The 16,164-nt window shown below is 43.7% G+C and overlaps 1 protein-coding gene across 3 annotated transcripts in view; it reads left to right on the top strand.

The window, feature by feature from the left end:
* The window catches only part of inpp5a (inositol polyphosphate-5-phosphatase A), a 137,726-nt gene that overhangs the window by 95,974 nt on the left and 25,588 nt on the right, over nt 1-16,164 (top strand). For all 3 annotated transcript variants that reach the window (XM_022743827.1, XM_022743829.1, XM_022743828.1), the window contains exon 9: nt 4,407-4,491. In XM_022743827.1, coding sequence (XP_022599548.1) covers nt 4,407-4,491 — 85 coding nt within the window. The remainder of the gene's footprint in view (nt 1-4,406; nt 4,492-16,164) is intronic.

Raw genomic sequence — 16,164 nt, 5'->3', positions numbered from 1 at the left:
AGAAAGTGTTGTCGCCTGCTCTGCACGTTATCCCATAAGTCGGCTCTACTTTTCCGTCTTCCCCATCTTGAGAACGTGTAGACAGTGCTGTTAGTTTGACCCGACTTATTCGTTAACCTCTGTGTGACCGCTGCAACATCCTTGCACCCCCTCAGCACCACATCTTTCCTGTGTGGTGTTCTCGTTGGGATGGGCGTCACTGAGGAGCCGGGGTGCTAACAGGGGGACGAGGGGAAGGCTGTCCTGCAGTGTCAAAGGTCCTGTCAGGCGCCACCCCAGGCCCATTCAGAAAGACGTCACCCAGCACATTCTTCACAATGTTAACATTCTCCCAAATTCTCAACATTTACTTACAATGGATGACTGCGCTCAGCCCAGCCATTGTGTGAAAAGTCGAATCTGACCGGCCAACTTATGGTAAGTCATCTTGTCAATATAATCATGACATGGCCCCCAGTTTCACCCTCATAATCCCGTATAGACTGTCTATTATGGTTCAGTTTAGCTGTCAATCATAGTGTATAATCTGCCGAGGAGTCGGCGAGAGGCTGAGGCTGCTGTGAAGGAGAAAGATTTAAAAGCAGGCAGGAATTGTTTAGGTCTACATGAGTGTTATCTGTGATTTAGATGCTGTCAGTGTCGTTGGTGCAAAAACATTTTTTTTCCATGTTTGTTCACTGCTATGACAGTATGTTTGTCTATGGGAGAAAAGTAGAATCAGAGAGAGAGAATGTGACGTTGCCGCTTTGTGCTGGTGGTTTAAGGAGCCTGGGAGCAGAGTCAGAGACTGTGTTATAAATTAGTGTCTGACCCCTGTCTTTGTGTGGCCCCTAGGAAGGCCTGACGAAGGCCCCAGCCCAAACCTCAGTGAGAACGGCCCTTGTGAAGAGTTTCTTTCAGGGGTGTCACTGCGGGATGAATTGGCCAGGAGAAAGCACGTTTATAGACTGTGTAAAGGAGTGCGTCTTTGTGGGAGAATGTCACTGACACTGTAACAGTTTGCGTGAATGAAGTGTGATGACGAGGCTAATGGAGGCCCCTGCCAGGGGTGAGGGTCAGTGAGGGGGGCCCCCCAGGCTCAGGGACCCCCCACCCGCAGGCCCTTTTCACGCCCAGTAGCTGTAGGTAATGTTGCAATTCTTCGCTCCTCCCCACAAAGGCCAAGAAAAAAGTCAACTTTCACACCAGTGGGTCACCATGAGTGCTTTAGGAAATGATCGTGTAAACACAGTGTTACCTTCTGACCTGTGGCTGATATCTTGGAGCGGCAGACAAAACAGCCAGGCTGCGGGTATTAGACATGGCTGTTAGCGGGATAAAGCTACAGGACGTAGAGGAGAAAGACCTCCAGGCTCTGGAGAAACACACATACACACTCTTCCTCCCTCTTCCACTTTTCAACTTCTCTTTTTATTTTGGGAGACTTCCCCACTCTCTTCTTCTCCCCTGTTCATCATCATCTCTTTTAGTTTTTGTATTGTGTCATTTTTGTGTCATTGTCTGATTGTCTCAGATTACTACAAAATAAAAGTAAAGGTTTAGTCAATTTACCTTTGGCTTTTATTTTGCACTCGCCACAGCAGATGTGGTAAGTTCTCTATCAGCACCAGGAGTACGGGAGTTCCCACGCCTGTAACAACTGCATTGACGTGTATGTTCAGTCATTTTACTGCCCTTCATTCAGAACAACAGGATAAACTGGCCACTAACCCTGTTTAAATAGAGCTGAGTCTCTTAGCACCAGAATGTGAAGTCATTAATGACATCAGTCCCAGTTTGAGTGTATTAACGAGCTACTACACACACACACACACACACACACACACACACACACACACACATACACACACATACATAGTCTTTATCAGGCTGTGATTAGTAGAACAGTTTAATTCAGTAGTATTGCTGAAAAATGTAACCATAGTGATAAGCAGTGAGTCAGATCGTAGGGGTTCAGTGTTTGGTTAAAGCATCAGTGTCTCCTCATAATGTTGACTTGTGGCTACTGGACCAGAGACTCTCTGGCTTTGAGACCATTGTAAGCAACTTTAAAAACTCAGTGCAGTAAGTGAACCAATTTGTTAATGTAGGAGACACATTGTCCTTGTTTTTAAGAAGATATCAGAGCCAGTGTTTCTGCTCTGATTACTGTGAAGAAGAGGTGCACTCAGGTAAATGAGCTAAACTTTTGTTTCCTGTGCTGAATTAATGTTATGTTGATGAAAGCAAATGGCACCTTATGAGTCAGTTACCATGAGCTTTTCAATATACTGCCCTGCCAAAAATATTTGACACGACTGTGATCAAACTTGCCTTTACCTTAAACAATAATTCATTGCATTTAATTACTTAAGAAAATTAGTCATTAAGTCTTTTTTCAAATGACAAAGATTCACTGTTTCAAGATTCTCAACTTTTCCAGTACAGCAAACTGAACATCTTTGGCTTTTAACCTCTGGAAGGACAAAACAAGCTACTTTAGACCAAATTATTAAATGACTACTTGAGAAAATAATTGGTAGTTGCAGCCCAAATAGCAAGAAAGTTCCATATTATTCAAAATAAAATATGGCAGGAAAATGGGACATCTCATTTTGAAGTGTTTGTTTACTCCAGAAAAGAATTAAGTTTATGTCCAACAGTCTCAATCATAACCATGAAACACTTTGATTGTTATTTTGGAAAATTCTAGATGATGTTCCCATCTTTATGTTGACCCCTCCTGAAAAGCCTCTGGAGGAGAAAGACGATCCAGTTTCTGTTTAATATAATGGGATGTCAAAATGACATACTCTCTATTTAATATAATAGCTGCGTTCCCCGCCTCTTACTCCAGTCACCTTCGCCTCCGTGCTGTTCCCTCTCCCTCCCTCCCAGAGAAGAAGTGGCCGTGCTTTACGACAGCCGGCCAGAGCCGAGACCCACCACTAAGAAGGAGCTTCTTCTCTCTTTACAGCCCCATAAATATATTGTTATCTGGGCCTGGGAAGTCCGTGGTGAGATTTATCCGTGCGATTAGTGGAGATAGCGAGCCAAGCATCCTGAATCATTAATTACACAAGAGGCTGCGCTACGTCCACCTTAATTTCCTATCTGTGCTCTGTAGAAGAGCCACTTTTAAGTAAGTGATGAGGCATAGGAGTTAATTATATGTCGCTTAGGTGTGTGTTTTTTTTTTTTTTTTTTAAGCACTGGGATGCTGGCCCTGTGGTGAGGTTCTAGAGATTTGGACGTAGTTCAGTGAGAGGATCTACACTCGATGAATCCACTGACACCAGACTCTCAGGTTTAGAAAGCAATGAAGTCAGTGCATTAAAAACATTTGCAAGACAAGTGACAAGTACAAGACAAGTCAGGCACAAATAGGAGTCACTTTAGTCACAGTCCTCCTGAGGTAGAGCCTGTGGCATCATGGGTAGATGGAGTCCTTCAAGCTGTTTCAAGTCTGTTTCTGACTCAGGGTCCCACAAGTCCACACATAAATCTACAGAGTGAGAGGGTTTGGGCTGCTTCCCTCTTCCTTTGATCAATCCAACTAATTGAATTTTCTTTTACTTCAAAGCAGATTATTAAAGAAATTATCAAGATTTATTATTTTAATTGTGGTGTTCGTGCTGAGAGTTTACAATTTGAACTGAAAGCATGTTTACTTGTGTTCAGGAACATGTTCAGCAGATAAGTCCTAAAAGATGAAGATAACCTGGTGCAGGGACGATGTGGGTGCTGTGAAAGATTCACTTGCTTTTGAATAAATAGTTGCACATAGGAAGCTGCAAACATGTTAAACAATATCATTAGGTTTATTTAATACATGGTTTTCTGAAGGTGACAGTATTATAAAGAAGATTTTTTCTTCAAGGTTGCGAGCTGTTTAAATACCTATATGTCTATGTCATCTATAAACCTTTAAGTCCTCATCCTAGGACTCATGTTTTTCCTGAAAATTTGTATTCTATATTATGTTCTGTTATTTTCTCTCTCTGCTCCATCATTACATCCATACTGTGTGTACTATCTTATAAATCATCAATGTCTACCAAAAGACTGTCAGAGCACAGAAAACTTTGCAAAGAATGTATCGTCTCAGCTCTGCAAATGTGAAAACCTTCTAATCAAAGTGTGCTGACCACTAGGTGGTGCTGTGGCCCTCATGAACTAAACACCCTGAGGTCAAGGGGATCATTAGATGCCCTCTTGAAAAGTCTTTGCCAGCTTATGGTGATGTTTGCCAACACTAATATGTTTTTCAGAATCTTCTCTGTTATTTGACATGACTGGTAATAATTTAGGATCATTAGGGTTGTGATTAGTTGTCTGGTGAGTTCAGGCTGCCAGCACCCGTCACAGATGTTACGATGTCCGTTTGAAAACATTGTCACTGACGAGTGTGTTGTAATGTTTTGCAGGATCACGGACCAGCGGTATGAAAAGGTGCCATATTTTGTCTTTGGGGACTTTAACTTCAGGTTGGACTCTAAGCAGGTTATTGAGGTGAGTGTTTTTTGTATTACACCTGGCGAATCAGAGATGGAAGTCTAATTGTCTAGATTACGTGTGCAATATGGGGAAATGTGCTCACAACTGTATGCTAATATATTATATACATATGCAGTAAAGTACTATCAAACTCATAGTAATATAAAGTGTATGTGTGCTTGTATTTGTGTGCATTAGAGAGAGACTGCAATATAGTAAAAGTGGCTTTAGTAGCCCCCTGTCTCTTCAGAGTTATGACTCATTAAACGCTTCACTGTGGCTGGCCCAGCTGTGTTTGCCAACTGAGCCTCCAAGTGCATTGTTATGTTATGGTGCCATTCACTGCTCTTTCTCTCAACCTTCCTCTCCTGCTCCCCCCCCCCCCCCCCCCCCCCCCTCCTCTCTCTTTTCCCTCTCCCCCCCCCTTTCTTCCTCTTTCTCCTCCTCCTCCTCCCCTCCTTCTCTTGGTGCAAATGAGGCCAATGAGAGCCAAGGTAGTGCAGTCATTCAGCATTCTCCATGACGCGATGGGGGGTTAGTGGCACAACAAGTCATAAAGGCCCACCACAGACAGCAGAGTCCTGTGATAACAGAGTGGGAGAGCCACTTGTTGGCCGATCCTCTCCCTCCTTTCCAGCACAATGGACCCTCGAATCAGTGGTCCTGTTCAAGGTGTGGGCATTGTTCATTTCAATCAGAGGCCCATTCATGAGAGAAGGGAAGAGGAGGGAAAGCTTTCTGAATGGCAGGGTTTTGCTCAAATGACTTAGGAAGGACTTCACTCTGTGTGGCGCTCAAGAACAAACCTTTTGTAGTTTAGTCATCCGGCCACTAGAGGTGCAGTCGTGTAAATCATCATCCCTTCTAGAGGGCCCAGCTTAAGTTGGATGGTCGTCACATGCTTTTACTCAGCAATCTATCAGGGGCATGGATTGATTGCCTCAAAGTTTGTGCAGTACATTTGATTTTGGTTCTGTAATTGGGTCACCCACTGATCATGTGAACATGCATTGCCGTGGACATAATAAATCCGAGCACAGAATTCACAACAGCAGATGTGCAAACACTGAGGCTATTCAGAATCCAACTATCGCAATTAGATGTGACCTGGCATACATTTAGGTCACAGTGATTTATAACAGTGAGATACTGGTTTGTATCTGATCAGCATTTCTGTGATAAAAGACACTGTGTTCTACACATTAAATTATATGAAATAGTTTTAGCTTCCCATGGCAGTTCTCAGTTTAATGCAGCATGGCCGCATTAAGATGAAAGGAAAGCATCCAATCAAACAGAGTCAGATGAGGTGATATCTGTGTAGCTAATCATGTTTCCTGTCTTGTCCGTGCTGCTCTCTGGTAGATGAGCTCTCACCCTCTCCGTGTCTCTACCGCTCTGAAACACTGTTTGAGTGCAGTAAGGGTCATGACCCCTTTTCGTGGGATGTGTTAGGCTTGCATCGGTGTGTATCCATCTCTGCCCCCTCTCCCCTCCACACAGCTCCTTTCTTATGCACCTTTGGCCCCCTATTCAAATCCTGAGCGAATACACACACACACACACAAACCAATTTGTTAGGCCAAATGAATCTGATTGATTCACCCCGTTTAAAGGGGTGTGGCAGCAATGCAGGGGGGGATGCCTTTTAGAGATCCCCTCAGGAAGTTAGAGCTGTGGGCTATGACATAAACCACACACACACCTAGACATTTTCCCTCTAGCTTAATGAGGGTTCTTCAAACATACTGACCATTTAATGGGGACAACAGAAAAGACTGATGATGTCATCTGTGAGAAACGTGCCATTAAAGGGGCAGCGCTACTTCGTATAAACCCTTCCTGTGCAGTGGTCAACCTGTCCGATTTAACAGTGACCTGTGTGTTAGCGGCAGAGAGAGCTGTGATATCACCAATAAACAAATGGGTTGCAACCTTGGCGCAGGATGTAACTCACAGCCGGGAGGCCATTTTAAGCCCTTTAATGACAATTAATGTCAACAGGACAATTAGTGCACATCCACTGAAGTGCTTAACTGTATATGGTCTGGTGGTGGATCGATCGTCCATACTTATCCGAAGATTGATTCAGACACGCAGAGGCTGGCTCTCATTCTCACTGTCTGAGAGTCTCATTTTTTTGCTTTCCGCACTATTCTCTCTCCACATTCGATCGATAGGAAAGGCCCTCAAAACCATGCGGATGAATAGATACTTTTTCTGTGTTAAGTGGATGAAATAATCGCAAAATTAAACTGCTTGTCTTTGTGATTTGCTGAAAACCAGAGACAACCCTTGAGCACCCATGAGGATCCCTAGGCCCCACCTTTAGAGTCACTGGATCAGAAAGTCCTGCAGTACATTTCTCTACAGCTGCACACTACACCACTTCTCTTCTTCTCTCTCCCTGGTCCATTGTGGGTGACTAGACTGTGGACAACCTCTAACCACTCCCCTGTCACCCATCCTCCCTTGTGGGTGGGTGGACGGGACAAGGGGGTATTTTAGGATGTATCCATGTGTGTACAGAAAAGGAGGTGGGTTTGGAAGGGGGTGGATTTGTTATTGTCACAGGGCAAATTCCAGGTGGCAAATTCCTGGCATGCTTTTGCGGCAGGATCAGTAACCAAAGGCCTGCGGCTGCCCCCCTTCTGCCCAGCCCGGGCAACCCCATTAATTGTGTCCGACAGAGGGAATTGGTTTCAATTGACCCTCATTCAGCGGCCCTTTGACTGGCAGACAAAGGACACAGCCACGTGGAGACTAATGCTAGGGCTGAGCAGCCTGGAGGTGGTCCAGTCCCCACCAACCACCTCTTTCCTCTCCCATGGGTCTGATCATGCTTCGCATCGGTGCTGATAAAACAGGAAACCGCAAAGGAAAGGTTTTGTCTGGCGAATCCGATATTTCACAGTCCACTTGCTGATGTGCTGTCTGCAATTCCTTACAATCCCTTATCAAGCACTTGTGCTCAAGACACATTCAAGCCAGCAGTGATTAACTGACTAAAGATGCAGTGCTTGTTTTTCTAGACCTGGAGACCTGTTACATTAAAATCAGAACTTCGCACCAAGCACACGGGACCTGATTCTTGAGTTTTCAAGGAAGATCTAAAGACCTCAATTAGATCGTTGGTATCTCATTGGTGCTGAGTGTGAACATTGAAATTACACCCCTTTTATTTTCAAACCCCATGCATTACATAAGAGACCAGAACATGTGCTCAGCCCATGTTTCATACAAGGTTCTTTACACATTGCTGCTGAACTTGAGATTACATTAAATCTTGTACAATTGTGTGAGTGAAACAGGTTACTGACATGGTAATTCACTAAGGACAGTCTGGTCTAACTACAATTGCTTTTCTTTATTTGGTCACCTTATTAAATGTGTGACAAATTTACATTTTATTGCTCTAAAATCATCTTTACAGTTCAGACCATAATGTATAATTAGGGAATAGAGGTCACTGCTAGAGGCTGAAGTGGGATTGGGATCCCTTCACAATTGTTGAGGGAAACAGTTGGGATGAAATTTCAAGCACAAATCTGAGAGTTCCATTAAAACAGCCCCCAAGACTCTATGCTTCAGTTAAGATAAAGAAGTTTCAGTTTATCATTGATCTCTCTTTCTCGCCCACTGCCTCTTTCTTGGCCTCTCTTTTATGACTAGTGATGTGGTCTGTTACACAAATCTTGTATTAACATCAAAATAATTCATTAAAATTGCATCTAATCAAACCTTGATTGGTAAACATTTGCACTGTCACTGCTGCTCTGAAGTTTGACACTCCAGTATCTGGTTTGTAGCTGCTGCAATAGGAATCAGCATTAACAATGACTTATTTTCATTTCTCATTCATTAACATTTCTATACACTTCTACTTCCCACTGCCTGAAACTGAGGCTGTTTTTTCTGTCTTCAAAGGCGGTTAATAAGCCTTGATTCTAGTTCATGTCTTGAGGTGAACTTTAACCAGTGTGATGGGGGCTGATAGAGTTACAGTAGACAACATCGCTACATGTACAACTCAGAATCTGAGTGGGAGGGTTAGGGTTAGAGGAAGCAGGAATAGGCTGGAGAATGTGCTAGAGCAGGAAATCCTGCTGGATCAGATAGGTGATAGTCCTACACAAACCGCTAATAACTTCCAGTTTCATCTTTGAAGTAAAAATGAAAGTACAATAGTTAAAATGTAGTAACCTTAAAAATCTTATTATCGAAACCATCTTCAGCCAAAGCTGAGCAGTGCCCTCCCTCGTTGGGACCTCAGTCATGAAGCCAGGTCACACAACCCTTGTTGACCCATTCACACCATCAGCAAGCACAGTTTTCTCTTGTTTCCATGCTTTAGGTAGAAGGTGGTATAATGTACAGTTGTGTGTGAGAGAGTGTGTGTGTGTGCGTCCCTTGTGGTGGCCGGTGGCTGTGAATCAGCGGTGTAGATGACAGGCTCAGGGCTCCGTGCCTGGACTCCTAGTATATTTAAAATCCCTCCTAATTAAACTTAATAGAATGTAAATTTAATATCTGCAGAGATTGTGTGCTGCTGGCCGGCCCGCTCCAATTTAAGGATTGATAGAGGCCAGCGGGAAGGTTAATTGCTGACTTGATCTACTGTCCCCGTGACATGGCGTGGGGCTGCTTTAATTGGGCCTGATCTGCTGCTACATGGACAGATTTCATTAGGTTAGCTGGCCTCGCATTGACTGCACAGTGGTTTGGATCAGCGCCCCCTCTCTGCATCTGCGGGAAGTGCAGAGGGCTGGACCAGGCATCAATCTTCCTTCCTTTGTCCTGTGTCCTTTTCTCTCGCTTGAGCAGCATGAAATTAAAGGTGGGGCCCCAGACTAGCCCCACTCCTAATGAATGCTGTAAAATGCTTGGTAATGACAGGCCAACATGATAGATCATTCATTTTTCACACTGTGGAGTCACTCTGTGTGCATGACCATGACAGTGGAGATAGAAATATAAGCAAGCAATTTTTGAGAGACACATTCAGGAAAAATCATGTTGTGAATGCCTCCTTTTCTTTATTTATGTTTATTGTTGCATCTATATGCAGAATTTATACCTTAGGCTCTGGATGGATTACTTCTCTATTTTTGTACATGTATGATGGAAGATGTATGATTTCTTTGACCCAGTCTGGAGAAGTATTAAAAAACCAAAGAAAGATTTTAGTAACTTCATATCTAGGAGCTCTATAATTTTCTTTAATTAATTAATTTTTTTTTTTGTAATTTAAAAAGTATAGATATAGGTCTCACTGTTGAAGAAACAAAACATGTTGTCTGTTCATGTTACCTGCAGACACCAGCAACAGTTCATCAAATATGTGATAGCCATCGTCCTCTGGTCCTCATCGGCCACTGAACCTAGTCTGGGTAAATAATTTGCACCAGTAAAGGCTAAACAATTTTTCCCTTTTTAGTCCGACTTTGACTAGCATGTGTGTATCTGGCCAGCTATAAATCAAAAGGCGGCCAGTGTAATTAAGTGTACACTACATTAGTCAGGCTAATTAATTTTGGGAGCCATCCATCCATTAACCAGTGGGCCAGCACTGATTGGGCCTCTGTTCTCTGGAACCCCTGACACTAGGGACTGCGACCCTCCTTGGCTGCCCTCAGCTTCCCAGAAACACTCATGCATTTACACCCACAGTCACAAATGTGTGTGTTTATACACACACATACATTCACCAACCCACATATAGTTAATCAGATTTTATTTTGAATAAAGAGGGAAGTTTATTATAGAAAATTTTACCATTTTATTTCAAATCAGAACAGTGCTGTAACAATGTTCTTCTTTAATTTATTCTCAAATATAAATTATAAGCAAGACTCAGTTTACAGAGAGGAGGGTTGTATTTGACTATTTTATTGCTACAGCAAATTGTATTTACAGATCCTCTACATGGTTTGTTGTAGGCTCCTAAATCAATATACTTTTCTGTGAAAGACAACCCACCTGATACTGTCTTAATTGTCCTGATGCAGTAAACTCCTCCCGTTTACTGCACCATGCAAGTTAAAGCAGTTATTAACACCTACTATTTGACCCACGCCTGTTTATGGCTTCGCAGGTGAAGCCTGTGATGGAGATGTTTCTTTACAATACAATAAAAGCATATTATCTGACTAGAAGAGACCAATCTATCACAATGAGGGCCCATTATATCACAGATAACCCATCTGGATATAGAGGGAGACTATTCCCTCTAGACAACAGCGTCTGTTCTCTCTTTCGTCTCTCTGTTTGCTTTCGATGCTAATGAATACAGCACTGAAGACACAGAGGAAAAAAGAGTTCAGCTATGAGGGCGTAACTTGAGCGATGCAGCTTTGATGGGTGCGCTGTCCATATAATTAAAATGCTGGCAAATGAAGAACAAGCAATGGCTTCTGTTGGTCCTGCTCATTAACAACAGGCCGTTTGAGCCCGGCGCCAGCCATGCTATTGCCACTGTGTACTTGGAGGGAGGGGGTGGAGTGTGGGGGGGGCACTGTGACTGGCAGCTGGGAACACCATGCCAACGGTGGGATGGCGTGACAAACCAAGCCGAGGATGAGCGCAGAGCCTGGCACTAACAGGGCCTGGGAGGGCACGTTGCCTTGTAGGCCCCTGGGGTTGGCCCCGGTCAGGGATGTAGCCTGAGTTACCCCTCAATCCTTCACCACTGCTGTCTCCTCCAGCTGGAACCAAAGCTGAGATGTCTCTTTTTACTCCAGACTCACTGCACTGCTGCTGCACTGTCCCTCCTTCTCCTAGAATAGTTTTACAGCTGTTTGTAAAAGTTTAACACTAGAGGAAGTGGCGCTGGGAAACACTTGTATCAAGCTAATTTGTTTTTATTTGCTGTGCACAGTGGGGTTCTCCTGAAAGCCAAGCCTGCAGAATACTTTATATAGATACTTTATAAAAATATAGAAGTACTTAAATGCAACTTAATAGCTCAAAATTCTCCTAAATACAGCCTCACTCTACTTAAAATCATCCAACTCAGTTATCTTTCAGTTATGTAGCTTCTCTTTTACATCTTTTCATCCTCTTTCACACCCAACCGTCTATCCTCTCTGTTTTTTTCTTTGTGGTCTTCAACTTCCTGTCTAGTCATTTTCTCTTTATCTGAAAATGTCTCCTAGCATTCTTCAGCATATTTCATCAGATCAGAACCACAGCTAATGATTATTTTCATCGTCAGTTAATCTGCTGATTATTTTCTGGATTAACTGATTCATCTTTTCATCTGTAAAACGGCTTTACAGAAATCCCAGGATGACATCTTTAAAGATATTCAGTTTTTGTCATAGAAAATTAAGTAAAACAGGGGAGAAAAAAAATCACATTTCAGAAGCCACATTTTACAAATTCTGCTCAAAAGTTGAAAGATGAATCATAACATCTTGGTAAAGCAGATCATATGTTGTATATCAGCCAAACGCTGTCAGTATGTTACAAACATATGGACGCCAAACTAGTAAAAACATGTTGCAGCGATGCATCCTTAAATGTCCCTGAGCCGTCTCTCTGTGTAAGGAATTTAATGCAGTTTACTGTTGACATCTTATTAAAATAAAATAATATTCTTGTGTTTCATTTATTAGTAACCATGACAAGATTATCCATAATAATTATTCCAAATCTAATTAGTGAATAATTCCATCAGTCTGTGAATTCAAGCAGACTTAATACTGAATCTGTGTCCTTTTTATTTAATCCACCACTTTTTCTAAACAGTGTAATCTCTCTATAAATCATGAATAATCAACTTTGGCTCCCAGCTCAGTCTTTCTTTATCTCTCGCTTTATTGATGGTTTGTCTTGTCCTCTGTTAGTCGGAATTGACCCCTGCCTTTGAAATCACAAGCAGGAACAGCAGCAGCAGCAGCTAACAGTGATGCTATTATTTAGTCCAGATGAAATGTGGCATAAACTGTGAAGGATAGGGATCTCTTTGTGCCTGGCACATAGTGTCCAACTTGTATGATGTCAGTCTATTTTTGACTAATGCAGTCCTCAGCCTTTGTAAAGCACAGCACAATAATTGTTTTTTTTTCTATCTGAGGGATAGAGTGGTTGCCAAGATAACACATGTTGTCTCTTGGGGGGGGGGGGTTTGTGCACAAACATGCGCACACACACACACACACCGTCTCCATAGCCATTTCCATCATTATATTCATTATAGTTTGTTCTAATGCATATGCAAAACAGCAGTCTGTATAAGAATGGCTGCACATGGCTGAATTCACTCCCCACTCAACAAGTCGCTCACACTTCTTATTCAAATCAGGCGACATCTTTAACTCATGGTATTTGTTTTCCTTTCATCACTTTGCAAAATGAAAAAGGAAGAGTGATCATGCTGTTAAGGAAGCCAGAGGCGCTAACATTATTTAAACAACTTGGCCTACAGGTTTCCCAGTGTGAATCTCTACTGTCAGCAGCAGAGTGATGTTCCTGCAGAATGGCTCATTGTAACACAGCTGTAAACTCAGTGTTGGCACCATGGGCTTTTAAACAACTCTGCAATCTGACATTAAAAGTCACTGGGCTCCATTCACACACAAATATCCCATCATATTTAAGAGGGCCCATTAAGGGCCAGAGAATTCATGAGCCTTTCTCTCAGCCCCCCTTGTGTGATTTATCTGTGACGGCCATATTGCCGGGCTCTTTCAGAAGGAGTGGCTCCACTTTTTGTCTTAGAGGAGGCCCAAAACAATGCATTTCAGGCCCATTTCTCCTACAGGGCCTCCTCTTTCAGGGTGCAGAGAGAGCCGGGGCTGGCCTAACATCTGTTTGTGTCCAGAGCCAGGCGGGACCGGAGCACAGCGTGCCTCGGTGGCCCCCTTCTCCTCTCCCTGGGGGTCTTTGTTCCCGATTTCATGCTATCAGAGCGGCAGCATGTTTTCCTGCGCAGAGCTGTCAGGGGCATAAAAGGCCCTGAGTGGGGTCACATCAAGAGGGATGGGCATGAAAAATTGGTAAAATGTATCACAAAGCCCACCCACTAGATGGTTGCCTAGCGCCCTGTGGTGGGGTGTCAAGACCCCTCCCCCCCCGTACCTTCCTCTTTCCTCTTTCCTTGGCTGAATTACACCTCTTTCTCTCACCCTGGTGGACAAGCGCATCATTTAGATGAAATGGTGCAAACAAATTAAAGGGTGGTGCTCCAAATGAATCAATGTTCTTTGTGTGTGAGGAGGGTTTTGTGCTTCTCCTCCAGTGCACAGTGGAGGGAGGATAGCTGGTCACCTGGCTGAGAAAGCCATCAACAGCTCTGGTAGCTCAACTGTTGCTGCAGAGAATTAAAAAAAACTCTTTTCTATTTCTGGGGGGAAAAAAAAATCAGTGTTTATGGCTTTAATCTTGGTCTAATTACGTTGACAACTTCTAACATGTGAAAGAATCTCTGTTGCATGTATGTAGTGCATGCTAACCATGCTCTCTTAAAGGCTATAGAATGAGACTTTCATTAATTGTTTGGTCCTGATCTTTATCGAATACGAGTGTAATGAACTCAACTCATTCCTATTGGACCGTCACTAATCACCAGTCACTGATTGGGTCTTCGATATTCTGTAATTGACTCAGCAACGACAAATTACCTCACTGTCTGTTTCCTTTAATTGATTCCCAGCTAGAGCTGCGATGGAATAGGTGAATTAAATGAGAGTGCAGTGATTTCGGCTGCTCTGTTTAAGTGTTTATACTCTATCTACAGCACTACTTTTGGCTATGTTTAAATGTGCGACAACTATTGCTTCACGGCTGGATGTGAATTTGTTTCCTCATTAGCAGGATAAATGTTCTTTTTAAGTCTGCAGCGTTAAAAAAGAAAGCATGAATGGTTGTAGCACTGCTGGCTACTCCTTCAGATCACAAAGCTCCCCTTTCAAAACATAACAACTGCAACTAACAACATTCAGATGAATGCCACATTAAGATGGCTATTGAGCTATTTAAGCATGCATTGCCTTATTGAGAGGTTAAGAGAAGCCGGTACGTTAAACAGTCTTCCAGACATCTGCTGCGGTTGGTTTCAAAGTGCTGACTAAAAGTGGTAGGGGAGGTTTCTCAGATTAAATCTCTCATTAGGTTTTCTTTGTACAGGTGGCAGTAATGTGTCAAGAGCCAAGGCTGAGACAATGCCCTCCTCTTACTGGGACTAATATGCCTCAGGAGAACCCACCCTCCTTTTACTGCCTTTACTTTACACACAGACACAGTCACAATGAAGCATCTGGTGGCCTTTTCCTGTGTAGAAGGCTTTTCCATGGCCATTGTGAGTGCAAGTGTGCATGTGTGTTTGTGTGTGAGAGAGAGAGGGAGAGAGAGGGAGAGAGAGAGGGAGAGAGAGAGAGAGAAACAGAGAGGAGGCTTAGTTCATTTCTGTGGCTCAACTTGTCTTGTTGAAGTCACTGTGTGTTTCTCTTAGTACGATTCTTTACCTAAAATGTTTGGAGATCATTTCTGAAGAGTAGCTCCCAGCTGACACTCTGAGTTTGGGTGGGTGGGCAAGTCTGTGCTTGTGTGTGTGTGTGTGTGTGTGTGTGTGTGTGTGTGTGTGTGTGTGTGTGTGTGTGTGTGTGTGTGTGTGTGTGTGTGTGTGTGTGTGTGTGTATGTGTGTGTGTGCTTGTGTGTGTGTGTGTGCTTGTGTGTGTGTGTGTGTAACCCCCCAGTAGTGGGAGGTCACTAGGGTCAAAGTGATGAATTTTTATAGGCCTGTTCCCTGTGTTTCAGCCCTGTCCCTTTCTCTGCGCGCTGCACTGCCTCTCAAAGACAACCATGCAGGGCAATTTGTCCTGCGGGGCCCTGCAGAATGGGCCAGCAGAGAAGTTAAATACCAGGGGGGAACACACACACACACACACACACACACACACACAGACACTCACACACACTAACACAAAACATACACATACATTCAGTTTCTCTCTCACACGCACACACCCCTTCGTCCTGTTGTCTTGAATGATTTGTGGCCTGTCCATTATCCATTCCGAGGGGACAAATGCTTTTGGCCAGTTTCTGAAGGTAAAGCCAGAATGGCAGCCCTCAATGCGTGCCATTGTTTTTAGAGAAGTTTCCCAGATGTTATAATGCACAAGATAAATAGGGCACATTATCACTACCTCACACACCCTCTTACCTCTTCCAGCTAGTTGTTGGTGAGGGCGTGGCAGGTTAGGAGACCTCCTACGATGCACACACTGCCAACAAGCCTCACTGTCAGCTCTCACGCAGCTCTACGAGTTCATGGGAAGGGGTTAGAGTTTGTGTGTGTGTTACTCGCTGTTAGGGGTGACACAGGCCAGGTTTACTAGGGTCAAGCATTGACCAGTGGGTCACACAGAGGCTAACTTTGCGGGTGATAATGTGTCCACTCTCACCTCTCCACCATCTTGATTCCCCAGCCTGCTGTGTGTGTCAGTGATGAATCCACCGTGTTTAGAGGCATTAAATTAGTCGGCCACTGGGAGAGAGGAGTGGATAACTCTGGCTTGTGTCCAGTCAGATCGGGTGGGGAGGGTCACAGCTGATTTACTGGCTTCCCTGTGTAATAGCTGGCAGGATAGCAAGAGGCCGAATTTGTTGTTGCCTACTTTGGATGCCCCCTTCTACCCAGCTCGGGCAGATGTCGCAATCATGCATGCGGGATGGGCGTGATG

Source organism: Seriola dumerili, unplaced genomic scaffold (assembly GCF_002260705.1).
Source record: "Seriola dumerili isolate Sdu_G_001 unplaced genomic scaffold, Sdu_1.0 BDQW01000073.1, whole genome shotgun sequence".
NCBI classification, from domain to species: Eukaryota; Metazoa; Chordata; class Actinopteri; order Carangiformes; family Carangidae; genus Seriola; species Seriola dumerili.
This window is presented reverse-complemented; position numbering and strand designations above follow the sequence as displayed.